The sequence below is a fragment of the Pleurodeles waltl genome, chromosome 10 (assembly GCF_031143425.1).
Source record: "Pleurodeles waltl isolate 20211129_DDA chromosome 10, aPleWal1.hap1.20221129, whole genome shotgun sequence".
Lineage (NCBI taxonomy): Eukaryota > Metazoa > Chordata > Amphibia > Caudata > Salamandridae > Pleurodeles > Pleurodeles waltl.
The window spans coordinates 423,830,604-423,850,555 of NC_090449.1; the positions used below are offsets into that span (position 1 = coordinate 423,830,604).

A 19,952-nucleotide genomic window follows, 5' to 3' on the forward strand; every position below is an offset into this window, starting at 1 on the left:
AACGCAAGGGGTCAAGGTCACAGGAGTTGCCAACTTCATCGTATACGGCCTCCCACCATTCCTCAGTTGAGAAGTCAAGGTCAGAGTCTATCCTGCATTTCCCTCCCTTTCCAGGCTCTAGGGTGACTCTAAACCAGATGGGTGAGTATAGTGTTTCCCTTCACACTGTCTTTAGTGAAGCACCTTCCTCTAGAGCGCCTGTGGGTCCCAAGGAGGTGCAAAGTGCCTTGACTGAGTCCACTCCAGCGGGTTCACCCTCTGCTTCAGTTAGGCGTTCAGCGTCAAGTTAAAAAAGCTGTTATGTGTGAGTGCACACCCCTTCGGGGTTTCCACCGTCAGTGTCGGTATGCGATCAGCTGCTTCCAGCCACTCCACTGGCGGCTTCAATCGAAGTTGAATCCCTCTCTCTGTCTGAAGTAGAAATTGACATTAAGAATCACCTTCTCAATGCCAATCAACGTCCGGTACCGTGCCAGTCATGCCCGTTATCCCTGATCTTTTTCCACATTCAGGAGAATCCCCTCATGTTTATCCTTCTGAGGGACATGGAGGAGAGGTGGTAGTGGAGTTAGATATTCATCAACCTCATAGAGTGGACAGCTGGCTAGCTGGCTTAGCTGCAGCTAGTGACTTGGATTCTTCCCCAGCCTCAGGCTTACTTTCCCCCCTCCCTGGACTTGCTACAGAGGTGAGCTCCTTTCTTGCCTACATGCTGGGAAGGGTTGCTCTAGTCTTGGATCTAACACTTCCTTCAGTGGAACTATCTTTGGATCCCCTAATTTATGTCCTTCATCAAGGCCAAACGGGGTTGAACCAGTACTTCTTTGTAGTGAAGTCCACATGACATTTTGTTGGGGGCTTGGGCTAAGCCTGATACAGTTACCGCTGGTAATTGGGCTATATCTCACAGGCACCAACCTGTCACTGGTGATCGAGCTTGTCTCCTAAACAAACCTACTCATTTATGTTTGATGGTGCCACTGCTTTGACCTCCTATGGTATTGAGTCCCTCCCACATGTTCCATATATGCCTGCTGTGTTCTGGTTGGCTGTGTGTTCCTAACTTCATGTGGCATCCGACTTTATGGTGTTTGGGAATGCGTGCACCCCTCCGACCATGTATGTTGTTTGGGGGCCAATCTCCTTGGACCATTGTGCTGTTGCTGCGCCTCTCTGATCTGAGTTTCCTGTTCACACTTGTGTCTGCCGGCTATGTGCTGCCCCACCTATGTCCTGTCAGTCAGTAATCTCAAACGTAGGTCTCAAAGCCTGCCTGACCACGTATCTTGGAGTCTGGGTTGATGGAGAGTTCATGTCGGATGGATTCGCTAATAGTGATGTTGTTTCAATGGTATATGTGATCATGTCATGGTGCACATCGACATAGACTTTCCCAATATTAACAGTGTATGTTTCGTCTTTCTTTGCCATGACTTGTTGGAAACATGACAAGTTGCAGGGAAAAAAACAATTCTGTTGCATTCAAATATTTCCATGGCACATAGTTTGATGGTAAAACCTGCAGTGTCCACCTCAATTGCAAAATTGATCTTAATTGATTTTGACCATGTAACAGAACAGACTTGTCATTTTCCATAATATCAAAGGCAGATGACACAATATTATTCAGTGAATAAATGTGAGTCAACAGTGTAGTCATGTCATTATCAACAGCAGCAAATGCCTTTTCAAAATTTTCTTTGTCACTTGCAACCTTTCAGCCTCTTCTTGTTGGGAAGCTTTTCAAACTTAACTATACATAGCTTAGAGAAAACGTTTTGAATGTCGAGATCTGGGATCCAATAGAAAATCCTGAAAATCCATGTTGTCAGAAAGGAGAGATAAATGTTGCTTAGCAGCGGACAATGTGGAATGCTCTACCATTGCTGACATAACTAAACCACAGTGTTGATAGTTACTACACTGAGCGTTGAGACTGGACATATCTGGAGTCTGGTCTGCCCTCGGAAGTGTTTTAAAAATGTACATTGCTGCCATTATTGTCAACAGGACACACCAACCGCCCCTCTGAACCATAAAGTGAAGAGTTGTATGAATCATTCCACACCATTTCTGTAGGAAACTGTTTTGTGTTGCAGTACTCCCCCCACTTTTTGCCTTGTATTTGATGCAACTTTGACTGGAGTGCACTGGCTTCCTGCTAATGAGGTCCCCAGTGCCAGTGTTCTTTCCCCAAAACAATGTAACTGGTCAGTTGATCCCCAATTGGCAAGGCCTTTAGCACCTCTAAGTCCCTAGTAGGTGGTACCCAGGACATACGTACTGAAGAGGGCCCCTAAGAGCTGTAGCATATCTTGTGCCACTCCAAGGGAACCAGTACCAAACTCCTGCAAACTGCCACTGCATGCTGCATGAGAAGGTGCTATAAAAAGTGAAAACACAGCATGGCACACACCCTGTGTGCCATATCCCCTAACACTGCATGGATTATTTGTAAGTCACCCCAACAGCAGGCCTTACAGCCCTAAGGCAGGGTACATTCTATAACATGTGAAGGTATATCTCCATGAGCAGATTTGCTCCTGTGCTGGCCACTTCAATTACTGACAGTAACAAGTGAACATGGAAGCCATTTTGTATGTACTGGGCACTGATCAAAACGAGTTTCCCCGCCACAAATGGCTTCACTGAAACCTATGGTGTTTGGTATCCAACACATAAACCCACACTGCTTCCTTTGATGGATTTATTAGTACATGCACCTGAAGGGTACCTTAGAGGTACCCCCTGTAAACCTATCAACTGCTAGTATGCTGGCTGACCCGTCCTAACCAGCCTGCCACCAAAGATGTGTTTCTTACCCCCTGGAGGTGAGAGTCTACCCTCTCTGAGTTTGGAAACAATGTCTGCTCTGGTAAGAGGGTGTTGTCACCTCCTCCAAGCAGGATCACTGGTAATCAGCATATCAAAGCAGGAGACTTCAAAGGCCTCCGCTGCCTTGGATATGCAACCCTGACACTCCCCCCATACAGGAGAAATGCCATCCCCTGCCTTTTGGCACCAGGACAGGAAGAAAAATTATCTAGCCAGGAGGTGTGTTCACCCGCAGGCTAGTCCTACCCCTAAGGTGGGGTACCTGAAGTACACACGACTAGGAAGATGCCACCATCTTGGTTTTTGGTGGAATTAGGTCCTTTGGGTCAAGTTTATGCCAACTTCCCACAGGAAGTGGTCATATAGAGGGTGAAGTCATTCTATAGGTAGGTAGTCCATTGGCTACTATCTGTCATTCCCTGTAACGCCTCTAAATTCAGTATTTCGGTGGCACCCCTGATGCCAGAAACCCAGATCTGACTGACTCCAAAGGAAGAAGGACAAAGAAGAGCTGAAGAAGCAAGAACTGAGGACCTTCGACTGATATGGTGGCAAACCTACCGGCCTGTCTGCTGCTCCCGACAATTGCAAAGACTCATCCTGCTGCTTTGCGACCTCCAAAAGCCTGGGAGGACTGCCAGCGCTTAAACAAGCAGCCAGCACCTCCCATGTAGTAGTGGAGTTGCTTTCCTGCATCTTTCAGGCATTAAAAACTGAGTGTCTCTGACTGCCACAATCCACTGGACCGAAGACCTCTGCACCTGAGCCTACAGCCCGAGTCCAGAAGAACCGATGGTGCTCCTAGCACCCGGAGACCCTCACAAGCTGAACCCCCCTTTGGGTTTAGCCAGACTGCATGGTCCTTCCCTTGTAAGGATATTACCCTTTTCAGGGATTCTTTTTTTGTGAAGATTTTATATCTGTAATGTTTGATTAGGTTATTGTTGATAGCTCATATGGGTACAATTACTTTTTACATGGAGTTCCTTAATGGTTAGGGTCAGAGACCCTCATACCGACAGTGAGGGTTCTTCTCCAGGTATGTCAGTAGTAGTTTCCTTTCTTTAGCTTCTACTTATTGTAGTTGAGTTCACACTTGAAGGCGTGTTGTCCTTGGATGTTTTCAGCACACTCTGACAGATTCTTTCTTGAGCGTCTTGTCCATTTCATAGTCCTTGTCCTTGAGGATCTTTCTAGTGCATCTTGATGCCTCTTATTACTTATAGAGTCTTATATTGCCCTCTGTTTCGGTTTCCCCCACTAAACCAGGGTCCTTCCTTGCTTTTCCAATATATATATATATATATATATATATATATATATATACACATATATATGTGTACACACATACACAGAAAAAAAAAGAAAGATTACAGGGACGTTAGTTAGCTGCTCAATTTACTCAGACTAAAACCATAGAAATTCAGAAGTTATAGTGAGTTATTTCAAGTAACTATAACTCATGCCCCAAGGTAACTATAACTCGCGCCGTTGCCATGCACAGTTTTCTTATCAATAACTTTATTGCATATGTTGCGGTGATAATGTCAAAGATGCCATAGAAGATGTCATCAATGATATAATAATATGTGGAGTAATTAGCTGTGCATGCGAGGCACACGTTATAGTTACCTTAGGGTGCAAGTTATAGTTAGTTATTTCAATTAACTTTTCTACGGTATTGTATCAGTAAATTCAGGACCTAACTATATCGTCCCTGAAGCCTTTGATTTTTTTCAGTGAATTTCTATGTTTTTTTTTTTTTTAATGCAAAGTAATTTTAATTACTGTACATTAATCCAACCACCGCCAGGCCCTGCAGCCAAGCCCTTATAACCACCCAACCCCATGCCATGCACAGTCAATATGATAGAGGCTTCTAGCTGCAGATTCTTTACCTTTGAATTACCTGGCATCAGCTTCCAATCAGGAATCTTTTATGCAGTATGGTTCTGAAAGACGATATACGTCCAGTTGGAGGGAGGATTCGATTTCATCTCCCTCACTGGCGGTCTGTAACATCAGACAAGTTGGTCTTGCAGATCATACAGAAGGGCTATTCCCTCCCCTTCCTCTCTTTCCCTCCCTCTATCTCTCCACTAAAAGAACAGCCAATGGAGGATCCTTGCTCTGCAAGGAAGTTACGGCTCTCTTGACCAAGGGAGCCATAGAAAGGGTCCCTATGTCAGAAGTATGCAGTGGTTGGTATTCCCTCAAGTGTCCTGGATTTAAGGTACGTAAATCTTTTTGCTCAAAAAGGAGAAATTCAAGATGTTCACTCTTGCTCAGGGCTTGTCTGCTCTAAACCAAGAAGACTGGATGGTAGCGTTGGACTTGCAGGGTGTGTATTTTCACAACCCCATCCTGTCCGCCTACAGGCGTTACTTGCGGTTCAACGTGGGCCACAAGCACTTTCAGTTTACCGTGCTTCCCTTCGGTCTCACCAGTGTCCCACGGGTGTTCACCAAGGTGATGGTGGTGGTGGCAGCTCATCTGCGCAAATTAGGGATTTCAGTCTTTCCCCTATCTCGACTACTGGCTGTTGAAGGCTCCTACACCCCAGGCTTTCGTCACCCACCTTCAGACTACGGCGGACATCCTGCATTCTCTGGGGTGCACTATAAACGTGCTGAAGTCACACCTGACTCCTACTCAGAAGCTCCCTTTCATCGGGGCTCTTCTGGACACAGTGCAGTTTTGGGTTTATCCTCCTGAGCAGTGAGTCCAGGATATTCAGGTTACGATACCGATGTTTCGGCCTCTATCCTGGATTTCGGTGACACAGACTCTGAGGCTGTTGGAACTCATGGCTTCCTGCATCCTGTTAGTCAAACATGCCAGATGGCATATGAGGGCTCTGCAGTGGGACTTGAAGTTCCAGTAGGTGCAGCTTTTCTACGTGAGTGAAGTTCAGGCCTCCTGTACGCATTTCCGTCCATACCACTTCTGGCCAGAGTTATCAAGAACGACCGGGCCCAAGTCATCCTAGTGGCTCCCGGATTGGGCACGGAGAGTCTGGTATACAGAGCTTCTCAAAATGAGCATCAATCCTCTGATCAGGCTGCCCCTTCAGGAGGATCTTCTGTCACAGCAGCAGGGGAGCATTCTTCACCTGAACCTGTCAACTCTGCGGCTTCATGAGAGATTCAGAGATTGAGCAGCGGCAGTTGATGGCTTTTGACCTTTCTCCTGAAGTCTGTAAAGTTATTTTGTCAGCCAGGCGTCCCTTTACTAAAAAAGTATACGCCTGCCGTTGGAAACGCTTTGTAAATTATTGTACAGAAAGGTCTATTGATCCTCTTTCTGCTTCTCTTTCTGATATCCTTCTCTTTTCCCTCGCCCAGCAGGGTTCTGGCTTGGGGACTCTGAAGGGCTATCTTTCTGCCTTATCGGCATTTCTTCGTTCGCCTGATCAGCCTTCTCTGTTTAAATCCCCCATTGTACATTGATTCCTCAAAGTTCTTCTACATATGTTTCCCCCTAAGCCCTTTGTTATGCCCAATTGGGACTTAAATCTGGTCCTCACATTTCTGATATGTGTCCCATTGAGCCTTTGCACAACTGTCCCCTCTGGCTGCTCACCACCAAGATAGCCTTCTTAGTGGCATAACATCTGCCAGGAGGGTGAGTGAAATGCAAGCTCTGTCATCAAAGCCACTGTATCTCACTATCTATCCAGACAAGGGGGTACTCCGAACTCGTGCCTCTTTCCTCCACAAGTTGGTGACCCCATTTCATCTGGATCAAAACATCACCCTGCCCATCTTCTTTGCTCCACCGCATTCCTCTAAGGAAGAGGAGCAATTCCACCGACTGGACCCAAAAAGATTGTTGTCGTTCTACCTTGACGTCACAAAAGAGTTCTGTGTGGATGACCAGCTCTTTGTGGGGTACTTTGGAGAAAAGGGTCGGGCAGTGCAGAAGCGAACCATTTCATGCTGGTTCATTCTCTGCATCAAGATCTGCTATGCATTGGCCAGGAAGCAGCCTCCTGAGGACTCATTCTGCCAGGGGCAAAGCTGCAACCACTGCGTTAGCACGAGGCATTCCAGTCCTGGAGATTTGTCGGGCAGCAACGTGGGCATCTTTGCACATGTTTGCAAAGCATTACTGCCTGGACTGGACCGTCAGGTACGAAGAGACGGGTACTTTACCAGTTCAGTCCTACAGGACTTCTTAGTGTAAGTTGAAATATCCTCAGCCTACCACCAGGAGGTTATTGCTTGGGTATCTATTCAAAGGTAAGGAATCAGCAGCTAGAAGTCTCTATCAGTTGGAAAAGTTACTTACCTTCGGTAATGCATTATCTGGTAGAGACTCTCTCTAGCTGCAGATTTCTTACACCCACCCATGACTCCCCGCTCTGCGGATATATCTAGTAGGGTTAGGGTTTATCCCTCTCAGGGCCCTAGTTTTGCACAGACAAAATGTCAGTTCTATCCATGACTGCGCTTCTAGAAGTGTTTTGGAAGTGTTGTGGATAAAAGAACAGACATACGTGCTCTGGGGTGGTACCTTTATAGGTGACTGTGACGTCACAGACTGCTCCAACGACACTGATGAAACCACGCAGAGCCAGATGACACACACGGAGCCGAACGACACCATTGACGGCATGTGCAGGGTATTGCTCAGCAAAAAGATTCCGGATTCGAAGCTGCACCAAGGAATTCATAGTTAAGGAATCTGCAGCTAGATAGGGTTTCTCCCAGATAATGCGTTCCCGAAGGTAAGTAACTTGTTCACCTGTCTCTCTCAGTAGATCTGTGAGTGGGTATGTGAGTGTCTGACTGGGTCTGAAAGTAGGTATGTGAGTCTATCAGTGGGTCTGAGTGGGTGCATCAGCGTTTGAGTGGGTGTGTGAGTCTGAGTGCATGTGCCAGTGAATGAATTTGTGTATGAATGAGTCTGTGAATGTTATTTTTTTCTTATTTTTTGCATATTCACGAATATCCTCGAATATTCGACAGTATTTGAGGATATTCACAAATATTGCGCACAATGAAGAAAAATAATTTTAAACCCATAATTTGACCTTAAAACACCCCTATATCACACCGGTGGGGTGAGGGTACCTCCACCCTGACCCCTTATACCACTTATTATTTATATTTTCAGCCCCTAAGACCCTCTCCAATAACATAAAGTGGCGGCTGCAACTTTCTAGGCAGGTTGTGGCCAGCCAATTACAGTGCTTCTATTCGCCTGCACGTTTGCGAATATTTGCCATTTATTCGCGGCCAGAGATATACAAATTTATTTTCTCTTTCATATCGCTAAAACTACTGAACAGGTTTATACCAAATAAGCGAAAGCACAATCTGCTTATCAAAAATGCTCGCTTTCTGTCAAATTTGTTCTAATTCTGTCCAGCGGTTCGGGCTGTAGTCGTGTCCCAAGGTCCTTTGGGAATTAACATGGGAAACTCAAAACTTTTTTTTAACCCCCCCCCCTTTCTCTGCCTCTGCTTGACGTATCACCCCAAAACGGTCTGTGCACAACAACAATCACCGGTGCACTTTTTTGGGGAAAATTGCATGGTGATTCGGCAAACGGTGCCAAAGATATAGGCAAGTCAAAAAAAGCACTTTCGTTGGAAACAATGTCTTAACTATAACTAACCACTAGGTTTTGATATATATATATATATATATATACATATATATATATATATATAGTTGCCTGTGGTTTCTGGTCTTTCTCTCTGGTTCTGGACGGGTTTTACAATACTTGAAGACTTTTTAGGAGTCTCAGTTCACAGTCCCGCCTCCAAGTTATTATGCTTAGGTATCTGATTCTAAAGTAAGGAATCTGCGGTTAGAAGTCTCTATCAGATGAACAGTTACCTACCTTCAATAACGCATTCTCTGGTACAGACAGGATCTAGCCGTCGATTCCTTAATGACCCTTCCACCCTCTCTGCTCTGCGAACTGAGTTCCTCTTTTGTCTAGTAGGATTTCATTTTGGAAATCATTATCTAGAATTCAGAATTCAGTGATTATTTGACCAAAGTGTGTCCTTTGTTTGAAGCACACTGTTTCGATAGGCAGTTTCTGTGTGTGACTCCACATTTTGAGAGCGGAAATAGTCACTGAAGAAACTGACGTCAGAGAGGGAGTTATATGGACTCCGTTGACGTCACCTCTGATAGATGACATCGATATTCAGTTGCACTATGCCATCTAACGTACTGTATGGGAGAAAAGTTTCCGGATTGAGGCTGGTAGATGGGGGGATTCTAAAGTAAGGAATCTGTGGCTATATACTGTCTCTCCCCAGATAATGCATTACTGAAGGCGGTTTTAGCTCATGGAGTACCAGTCCTGGACATCAGTCAGGCAGCAGCATGGGCGTCACTGCACACGTTTGCCAAACACTACTGCCTCAACAGTTACGGCCACAGGGACTGGCATTTTGCCTGTTTGGTCCTGCAGGACTTTCTAGTCTGAAAACATTTGTCTGCAGCCCACGGCTAGGAGGATATGGCTTGGGTAGCTAATGAAAGGTAAGGTATCTGCAGCTGGAAGTCTCTGTTGGATGAACAAGTTACTTACATTTGGTAACACATTATCTGGTAGAGACTCTATCTAGCTGCAGACTCCTTACACCCACCCATGCCTTCTCGTTCTGCAGACTTGTTTATCAGGGTAAGGGTGATCCCTTTTTCAGGGCCCTTGTTTGGACACACATATGCCCCAGTTATTGTCATGGCTCTGCGCTTCTGGCGTGGAAAGTTGTGATTAAAGTAACAGATGCCCGCACACCTGGGTGGCGCCAATATAGGTAACCGCAACGTCACGCAGAGGCGAATGGAGCCTACTGACAGCGCGCGCAGAGGTAATGCTCAAGCAAACGTTTCCGCATCTAGTCTGACGCCAGGGGAAAATCAAAGGTAAAGGTAAGGAATCTGCAACTAGATAGAGGCTCTACCAGATAATGTTAGCGAAGGTAAGTAACTTGTTTGTCAGGGTGGATAGTCCTCTGTATTAATATCTGCTAAGCACTGGCCAAAAAGCAGCCTCTGGAAAGCCCGAGAGCCCATTCCAACACCACCACTGCATTAAAAGTGGCAAGCCTGTTGTGGGCTTCTGGCAGGCCGTGATGTGGGCCTCTGCGCACACATTCATGAAGCACAATTGTCTTTACAGCCAGGTCTGTGAGGAAGGGGATTTTACCTGTTTGGTCCTGCAGGACTTTTTGGTCTTAACCCACTGCACAGACCCTCCAGCTGTAGATATACTGCTTTGGTATCTATTCTAAAGGTGACAAATCCGTGTTTAAAAGTATCTACTACAAGAACAAGTTACTAGCCTTCGTTAACATTCTTTCTGGTGGATACTCGGTCTAACCACAAATACCTCACTGCTGCTCACCTCCCCATTCTGTGAAGGTCTCTTTTTACCATCTAAAAAGTTTCTAATTTAGAGAGCTGCACACTGGTAACTCTAAAGATTTTGTGCTCCACATCCAAGGATGAAGATGAGTTAAGCAAGAAACTGACATCAGGCTGCCAGTGCTTATATGCAGCCCCGTTCCCTCACTTTCTGGGCAGAATAAAGCTCATGTAGAGCTGCAAGACACCACCTAGCAGGACACTGGAACACTGCTGTAAAATCGTCCGGATTCAGTCTGGTGAGTAATCTGGCGTTACATAAAGTACCCACCAGAAAAAGCGTTACTGCAGGTGAGTAACCTGTTCTAATTGTGGGATCATATGTCCAGGAGACAATTTTGACCATGCCTCTCAATGGTAACAAAAGATGGACCATGCAACTGAGAGTTTAATTGTCCAAACAAAGAGACAGATCTTTGGACATATCAGCTGCCCCTAAAATGACCTCATGGCACAGCACTGTAGAGCAATACCACCTCCCCCTCAATAAAGACCAATAGTTGGTAGCAGTCAACCATTTTGGAGACCGCTCCAGTATCAAAAACTTGCTTTGTGAAATCAGCAGCTCAGTCATGTGCCAGGGTTGTCCGAAGCCTGGAGAAGTCATGATGATAATTCCATTAGATCGCAAGATGTACTGGGGCAAATCATACTAAAACGGAAGACTGATATAAGATCAAACTCCCCAAACCCACCCTGACTCCTACTGCTGTCTCTTCCTAGGTCGATATCGGTGGTGTACTGCCTTATACTAATGCAACTGTGTCCCCATTCCTTTTTGGCATTGATATACATTTTGGGCATACTGAGGCCTCTGAAAATTGACTTTAAGGCTCAAGGTAAAAAAAACAAAAATTGTGTCAGAAATCTCATGTCAAACTGTTTTTAATCTTTTTGTATTTATACACAATAAATACAATGATCCAGCATATATTTGAGCTTTTCATGAAGATCGACATGTTCTGTTACCACCTTGCTTTGTATGGTAGATGCTTCAGGAAATGACTCTCTCTTTTGCAAGCACTCATTTTTCAACCTTTTACACAAGTTCACAGGTCTGGTGTCTTGCTGGCACATTCTGGTTGTAACTTTTGCTGTTGTCCCTTTTTTCCTATTTTTCTAGGCGGTACGAAGTGATCTTCGTCAGAAAATACCATGTGGACTGTGATTCTTGCATCCTTCCCTTAAACGTACTGCTCTCTATGGTACTCCGGCTCCTCATGTATATCTACATGAGGAGCCAGCATTTTCCAGCCTATCTTTTTCTTTTTTTGTGTACTCTGCTGCTTCACAGGGACTATCCATTTGCACATCAGATGTCGGCCAAAGTCAAAAGTATAGCACTAAATACAAGGCAATGTCTCCTATACATGGAAACACAAGTAGCCCTAGACATGCTTCAGCCTTGCTGACCTCATTCAGGATGTGAGGCTTGCATCCTATGACACAAGTTGCACTTCATTTTGTTATGGTATCAACGTTTGTATAGCCACGTTCTGTTATTAGGTTGGCACCATATTCTTTTTTTTTAACCTGGGTATCCTTTTCATATGATTCTTGGATTTATATAGATTAGATGTGTATGGTTAGTGGAGGTTTGACTAGTTTAGTCATGGTTTGTGTTGGTTAATGTGAAAGTGAAATGAGTTTGATCCTGCTGCAAACCTTTCAAATGAATTTTGTGTATGAATTGATATGGTGGGAGACCTGCTATTTTTCATTAGCTTAGTTATGGCTTGTTCGCCAAAGCTCCATGTAATTCATTATTTTCTAGGCAACATTGTCATCCAAACAAATAGCTATGATATGATTGATGCAATGTTGTGTTCATGAGGGTTTGGTATAGTTAAGCTAACGTTATATAAAAGGTGATAAGGTGTAGGGTGGCGTGGTCTGGGGTGGATATGATAGAGCTGCCACTGTTTTGCCAACTGTGGTTTGAGTGCACATGAAGTAAGTAAACATTTTACCCAACTGACCTAGCCTAAAGACAGGTGTGCCATTGTGCGATCCCCTCTTTAAAGCAGAGAGCTGCAATTTAAAATACTAAAATGTGCACAAGAGGCAGCAAACACACTAGTATCTCTCGCTATCTGCTTGTGACTTTCCCCTTTGAGTGTCTCTTAATATCTCTGGCTAAAATAGTAATGTCCTCAATTATTTCTATAACAATTAGTATACCTTTGGTAAGTGACCAGTGACTGTCATCCCACCCAGATCGTAGTGTTGATGTCATGGAATCTTAATGAGAAAAACAAAAATGTGACGAATGGTTGCATTAACCATCACTGGTAATTATTCTTGGCCAGAACCAAGTCCGTCATTTTTTGCTCACTGTGCACAAGAGTAATCAAGAGTTATCAAATCAGTATTGGACCGCCATTAAAATGACAGTGTTTACAGAACTTAATGTATGATATGGCATCGGTCTCATTCTGTGATGTTATACGTGTATTGTTATATTGAAACTATTAATAAACAGATTTGATCCATAAAATGACAGTGCAGCAAGAACATCCTAAACCATGTCATCTCTGCCTGTGAACATGAGTAATCTCAGACATGTTTCTGGCTTGTTGGGCGATTCAGTTTAGAAATGTTTACTGCCCCTGTCCCCCATCTGGTAAAGTGGCCATTCCAGAGCTGGTTAGTTTCCATTTTTAAACTAGTGAATGATGAAAAAGAATGGGATACATGTAAAGGTGCACTGAATTCTTCTTTTGCACCTGGAGAGATATACTTTAGAAGGGAGGGCCTGAATTCAATTAATAGAAAAGTATCATGAAAAAGAGAAGCTCAGGGCAGGAAGCCAATGTAAACATAAAGAAGCCTAGTGTGGCGTGATGTAAAAATCTGTGACTTTAAGAGCATAGGCACTCAATTTTTCCTGGCTACCTATTATTTCACTTTTGTTTACTTACAACTTCTATGTTCCATTCACTTCTTATTTTTTCAAGACTAGAAGACAGCTGGAAGCAGAACAATCCTACAAATACATGATGAAGGTGAGTGTGTATTGCACCATCAGTTTCCAGACAGTGCTTTACACTATCTGTTTGTGCTGTGGCCGTACCTCAGTCATAGGGTGAACTGTTATGAAAGTTGAGAAATATTCTATTTGCCGCTTCTGTTTATCACGAAGGAGAATCCTTGGCTATTGTCCCTAGAAATAAAAACATCTCTTCTGTTAAAAAAATGTTTACCTACTTCCCTAGAGGAGACTCTTTTAATGAGGGTGCATTTTCCTCCATCTAATGCTGTGAATCTATTCACACTTCAAGAGATTAATACATAGCTGTGGCACAAAGCCTCAAATGTCAACCTTTGTGATACGTTCTGTTATCAGGGTATTAGTGACAGTTACCTTCTGTTTTTATGGGGATGACTCTTTCTGAGGTTTCTTATCTTCCTTCTTACCCACTGACCTCTTGCTTATAGGTATCATCTCTCCTCTCACCTTTAAAGGCCTCCTTTTTTCATAACTGTGTTTTAGAAATTCACCCCTCAGTGACCACGTAGAGGGAAGCTATTAGGTTGTCTCTCAAGTGGTGAGTTTCTCGAGTTCACTATAGCGGTGAACGCTTTTTAAACTGTTTTTATTATATCACTGGTCATAAAAACACACAGTAACCAAAGTACACCAGTGAGATTCAATCAATAAAGTGTATATCAACCTTGGTTCAGGTTGATTTGTGAAAGAACTGTTATGCCTTCTCTCCCTCCACTACTGTCTCATCGATCATCCTTATGAGGTCATCAAGCATTGTTGACGCATCACTGCGATGGGTTCTTTCTTTGAGCAATCCTAATTTCAGCAGTGAACTCATAAGCTTGCAACATAAAAGTTCCATTACAGAAGACTTCCTAGAGGCAGACCGTTGTCAGGTTCTGACGGAAAAAGGGCATGGTTATAGGGCCATAGGCAGCTCTTGTCCTCCCCATAACCATGACATTTTGTTGGAAATTATTAGTAAAATTCAATTCTCTAATATGCAGCGTACAGAGAAACATGGTGTACCAATGTTCTTTATTTCAAGTGAGGCCCTTGGGTGATAGCATAACTTAAATATAAACAATGCAAGAATGTACATTTGTCACCAGCACTTCTGATGTGTGCCAAAGCACTTGCTAATTGTGATGAGGCTGGGAACTACCCACATGATCTGGAGACTAGGCAAAAATCTACAGCTACATCTCCAAGGGAGATAGCAAAACTTAAATAGAAACAGTGAAAGAGTATACATTTTGTTGCGCCAGCAGTTCTGATGTTTGCTAAACTGCTTGCCATCTGGCTAACTGTGACGAGGCACGGAGCTACCCAGGTGGTCAGGAACCCAGATAGAAATCTAATGCAATGCTTCAGATAAGGAGTGATTGGAAACAGTGGGCAATTCCAGATATTGGTGTGAAAACAAAACAAAAGTGCTCCTTCTACAGCCATTGGTAATACCGCTCCACAGCCCCCTGTAGCCTCATCACTACATTGAAGCCCATGCAGTGTTCAGCACCTGGGCTGAAGGGTAAATATTTAGCTTCCTTCCGGATTAAAGTGATATCCCAGTAAATGTTGGAGTGCTGGATTTTATGAAGAATACTTTGAAATTCGATTCTATACCAAAGGAGGCATTTGCTGTTCAATTGCATATTGTGCACCTACCCCGTTATAGCAAGGAGTTTTCATCTTGTGTGGCAAGGAGTCCAATCAAACATTTTCTAATTTGCCTGCAAAAACAGATTATATTCTGTGTACAATCTGGTTAGAGGGCAAGGGCATAATCTGGTGTTGTCATTAATGAACAGGTTTATCAAAAAGAGAAATTCAGAATGTTATTTTACAACAAGTAATGCCCTCAATTGAGAAAATAAATTGACTATACCGTAGCACTTTAGAATGCCTATCTCCATTTTCTTATCTGACTATCACCAAAAAGTACTTAGAATTCAAATTATTCTTCCAGAGGCAGTGTCTGTGACCTTGAACGGTGCCATTGATGTTAGACACATGTTAGACATATTTTTTACTCCACGTGAAACTGCTACAGTATTGCCATTCTGGCCAGTGACATCACGCTTTAATTAGGTTAGGGGTAAAAGACTATCCCCGCAAGGAGACGGCAAAATTCCTTAACCCCTTTGCTGCTATTCCTCCCCAATGCTCAGCCTTTTTTTGGCTATTTGGTGTAGTTTGCATTTAGGCCTCCATAACATTTTGTCCATATAGGATATCCACACCAAATATGTGTCCTTTTTCGTAACATCCTGGGAATTCTAAAGGTGCCCAAATTTTGTGGATTCCCCTAGAGAGGACTGAGAAAATAGGCAAAATACAGCTACATTTTTTGTTGTCTGAGAATAAAGGGAAAACGTTCTCTGTTTTTCCCTAAAAATGGCATCCACGAATGGCTTGCTGTACTAAAGTCACCATCTTCCCACTTTTCAGGAACATCTAGAGCTAAATCAAAAACAAACAAAAAATTGTACCACAGTTTTAGCATTTTTCTAAGAGGTAGCCCATTTTCTCTATTTCTGTGCTCTCAACCTACTTCCAGTTTGTGGTAAAATCCAGTATGAAACCCATGGGTGAGCCAGAAAAGCTATAGATTTCTGAAAAGTAGACAGAATCCAAATTGAGCACAGGGTAATATAGGTAGATCCCTAAAGGTTTTTTCAAGGAAAATAATTGTTGAAATAAAGAAATATTGAAAATGAGTAGGCAAAAACAGGAATTTGTGACAACATTTTCATCTGTAAATTTTTTGTCATGATGGCCGATTGACAAAAGCAGTATATCATTACATTTGCTAGACCCTTCTGATTGCGGTGATATATAGGGTTTGTAGGTTCTGCAAGAACCCAAGGCATCCAGACCAAACAACTGAGCTGCACAGTACAATGGTTTTTCATTGAGTACCAAGTATAGACCAATTCTTATAGTGAAATAGGCAGAGTGAAAAATGGGTATCAAGGAAACTTATATATTTCTGAAATGGGATCAAGATATAGAGATTAGTAGCAGTGGTTATTTCTACATCTATGAATTTGTGGGGATCCGTACTAGCATATGATTTTGAGGGTATTTTTCAAAATGTCATCTTTCTTATACCTTGGCTTACATTCGAAAGGCACAAATGCAGTGAAATCCAATTAGTAATAGCAAATGTTCGACTATTATATACTCCCACAAGTCTTGTGATACAAATGGTACCTCACTTGTGTTGGTAGGCCTAGTGTTGGTGACAGGAAATGGCCCAAAACACAACATGTATATGCATCATACTTTTCTACTGAAAACTGACCATTTTTTCCAATGTAGGTAGCCCTAGATTTTGGACCCTAGATCAGCTGGCACCTAGGAAAACATAGCCAACCTGTACATTTTTTAAAACTAGACACCGAGGGGTAACCAGAATCGGCTGACTTGTGTGGCTCTCCCCACATTTTTGTACTCAGAATCCCTTGCAAACATCAAATCTTTACTAAAAAAAAAAAACATTTTCCTCACACTTCTGTACTGGAGTGTTCTGGAAACTGCGGGGAACCACAAATTTCCTTCCACCCAGCATTCCCCCAAGTCTCCTGATAAAAATAGTATCTCACTTGTTTGGGTAGACATAGTGCCATGACAGGAAATAGCCCAAAACACAACATGGATGCAGCACATTGTTTTCCACCGAAAACTGACCCCATTTTTCAGATGTGAGTAGCTCTAGATTTTGGGACCAGGCTTAGCTGGCAGCTAGGGAAACCTAGTGAACGAGTACATTTTTGAAAACTAGACAACTAGGGGTAGCCAGGGTGGGCTGACTTTCATGGCTCTCACAACGTTCTTTTAACCAGACTTCCTTGCAAACCTCAAACGATGGCAAAAAAAAACATTTTCCTCACATTTCTGTGATGAAAAGTCTGGGAATCTGCGAGGAGCCACAAACATTGTTCCACCAAGCGTTGCCCTAAGTCTCCCGATAAAAATGGTACCTCACTTGTGGGGTTAGACCTAGTGCCTGCTACAGGAAACAACCCAAAACACAACATGGATGCTGCACATTTTTCCACCGACAACTGACCCTCTTTTTCCGAGGTGGGTAGCTTTAGATTTTGGACCCCAGCTCAGCCGCCACCTATGAAAACCTAGCCAACCTCTAAATGTTTGAAAACTAGACACATAGGGGAACCCAGGATGGAGTGTCATGCCTTTTTTTTTTTTACCCACAATGCCCTGGTAACCTCACAATTTTTCTTGAAATCACATATTTTCCATACATTTCTGTGGTGGAAACTTCAAAATCTGCAGGATTTCACAAAATTCCTACCATCCAGCATTGCCCCACCTATGCCAATAAAAGTGCTGCTCCACTTGTGTGGCTGGACCTAGTGCTGTGACAGGAACGGATCAAGCCAAGGACAATGGGAGCCCTTGCGTTGAGACTCTTATTGGCCACAATTGGATCTGTTCCTGTCACTGGCACTGGCCTAGTCGAGTGGATCCCTGCTTGGGGTTTGCCCTCCTTGGGCAGTCACCAAGCAGGGATACACATAGGAAAGGTGTCTTTGAAAAGGGGAGATTATCCCCTTTCCAACTATACCTCTGCCATGTGCTTTGGGGCTTTATGGGGCTGAGATAGCCACACCAGCACCAAAGCAGTGAAAGTGAAATGAGCTGCCATGCATGCCAATCATCATTATAGTGAAAAAAACAAATGTCTTGGGTGGCAGGGGCAGCTCTTCCCCAGCTCCTGAGGCTAAAAAACAAAACTGGAAATCCCTATTTTGTGAAAAGCAGTGTACACCGTGGCTGAGGACGGAACCGTTCCATCCTCAGCACTGAACTGTTGATGGTTGGATACTATAAATAACATGAAGAGAATGACATTCCTGACACAGAACACCGAAGTAAGCAGCATCTGTGATGCATCTCTTTAGGGTGTGGAGCACTTCTTTGCAACATGACAGCCTAAGGCTATTTATCACCAAAAGAGGAGACTTGTTATATAATCATGTTGTAATTCTGAGAAGTCCACCTTCTGCTAAAGGCGCTTCTTCTTCAGCAGTGGATCTTTCATAGGTTCACATGTATGAATATTCCACGTCATCAGACTTGAACCCCTCAGTAACCTATAGGAGTTTACCTAGACACATAAAAACATTGGGAAAAGACATACTCAACATGCATCCCATCCACCTCATTGTATGACCTGAACTTTGGCCAAACAGAGTGACAGACAACAATCTCTACTCTTATGAGAGGCTCCAGCTGTCACATATTTCACCACACATCAGTGTAGGGAATCCTCAAGAGCTCTGCTCCATTTATTTTGAGAAAAGAGTTGTGTTTTTTTTCCTTCAGAATTTCCATTTTTAACTTTTTTTCCGATCCAATGTGTCTCACTGATGATGGAATAAGCATTAAAGGAGCCTATGTACAAGGGATGTTCAAAATGCAGAGAAAAGAAGATTAACAGATACAAGAATACACTCTGCATTCTCTGTCTGCTCTGGATCATGGCTATTTTTTGTGACATTTGTGTAAGTTGTCTTAAAACTTCAAAGGACAGAAATAGGTGTTTAGCAAAGGAGCAAATTAAACGTGTACCCGGTACTCCTGCACAAGTAAAGCATCAGAAGAGGCCTCTGCATGTAATGGCAGTATTAAAGATGCCTTTCTGTCTGGTGGCCAAAAGGGACATAATGGCAGACTGGAAGGCCAGGGTGGCTCCGGCACTGGCTAAGTGGAGACGGGGAGTGGATTGGTGTGCGCAGCGAGAGAAACTTGTGTACGAGGTCAGAGGTTGCTTACACAAACACAAGAAGATATGGGGGAAATGGGAGGATGTAGCGGGCCTTTAAGAGGGGATGGTGAGTAACATTAGTAATGAAAGCGGCAGGGACCGAGGACTGGACCATTATTGTTTTGAGGCCCGTTGGCTTCATGTTGTACTGTATTCATATTTGTTCTATGCAAAATTTAATAAAATCTCTTTATCAAAAAAAAAAAGATGCCTTTCACTTAAACACATTGCAGAAAGGAGGCCCCTTGATCCTGAAGGTTCAAACGTATGGTCACCCATAAAATGAGGGGGGAAGAGACATGAAGAGAAAAAGAAAGAAGGAAAAAACAAAACAAATATTAACCTCACAACAACTGCCTCAGAAGTGTAGGAGCCCTTTGAAACACTCTCATAAAATTAAACATTCCTCTGTTGAATCCTAAATTCCAGCCAAAAAAACAAAAAAGCCCCTTGTTAGTGACAGTTCCTTCGACCGTTATTCCATCATCAGGGCACAATTGAATCTAGCTTCGCTGCTTTATCAGCTGTGAAGCAGTCATGTTCTTTGTCAGTGGCAGCTAAAGTAATGGGAAACTTGCTGCAAGTTTTCTTTTTGTCGACGATGCCAAGCTCTGCTACGGCAAGCTATCTGTAAGTTGTCTATGTCTATGTCTGTGATTAAGAATTCCGTTTTCGAAATACTGGCTGCAGCATTGACAGCTTTGTCAGTTGGCCCATCTGTTCACTTGTGAAGGGTTGGGTCATTAAACTCAGATAGATAGGATGTAAGTGGTCTGGTTTATGGGTTTTGACAATTATTGCGTGCCGAAGTACACTTCTGCTGAATGGTATTTACCAAGGGTTCCAAGCTGACCAGTGGAAATATTAAAGCAGCATCTATGGAATATCTCAAAGGTGAAGAACTGTAATTACAGGTAACTGTTTACATCCTTAGGAA

At 43.3% G+C, this 19,952-nt stretch overlaps 1 protein-coding gene across 3 annotated transcripts in view; it reads left to right on the forward strand.

The window, feature by feature from the left end:
* Positions 1-19,952, forward strand: part of CFAP70 (cilia and flagella associated protein 70) — a 947,035-nt gene that overhangs the window by 900,006 nt on the left and 27,077 nt on the right. For 2 of the 3 annotated variants that reach the window (XM_069210675.1, XM_069210677.1), the window contains one exon: positions 13,187-13,234. In XM_069210675.1, coding sequence (XP_069066776.1) covers positions 13,187-13,234 — 48 coding nt within the window. The remainder of the gene's footprint in view (positions 1-13,186; positions 13,235-19,952) is intronic. The other variant, XM_069210678.1, reaches the window with a different exon arrangement.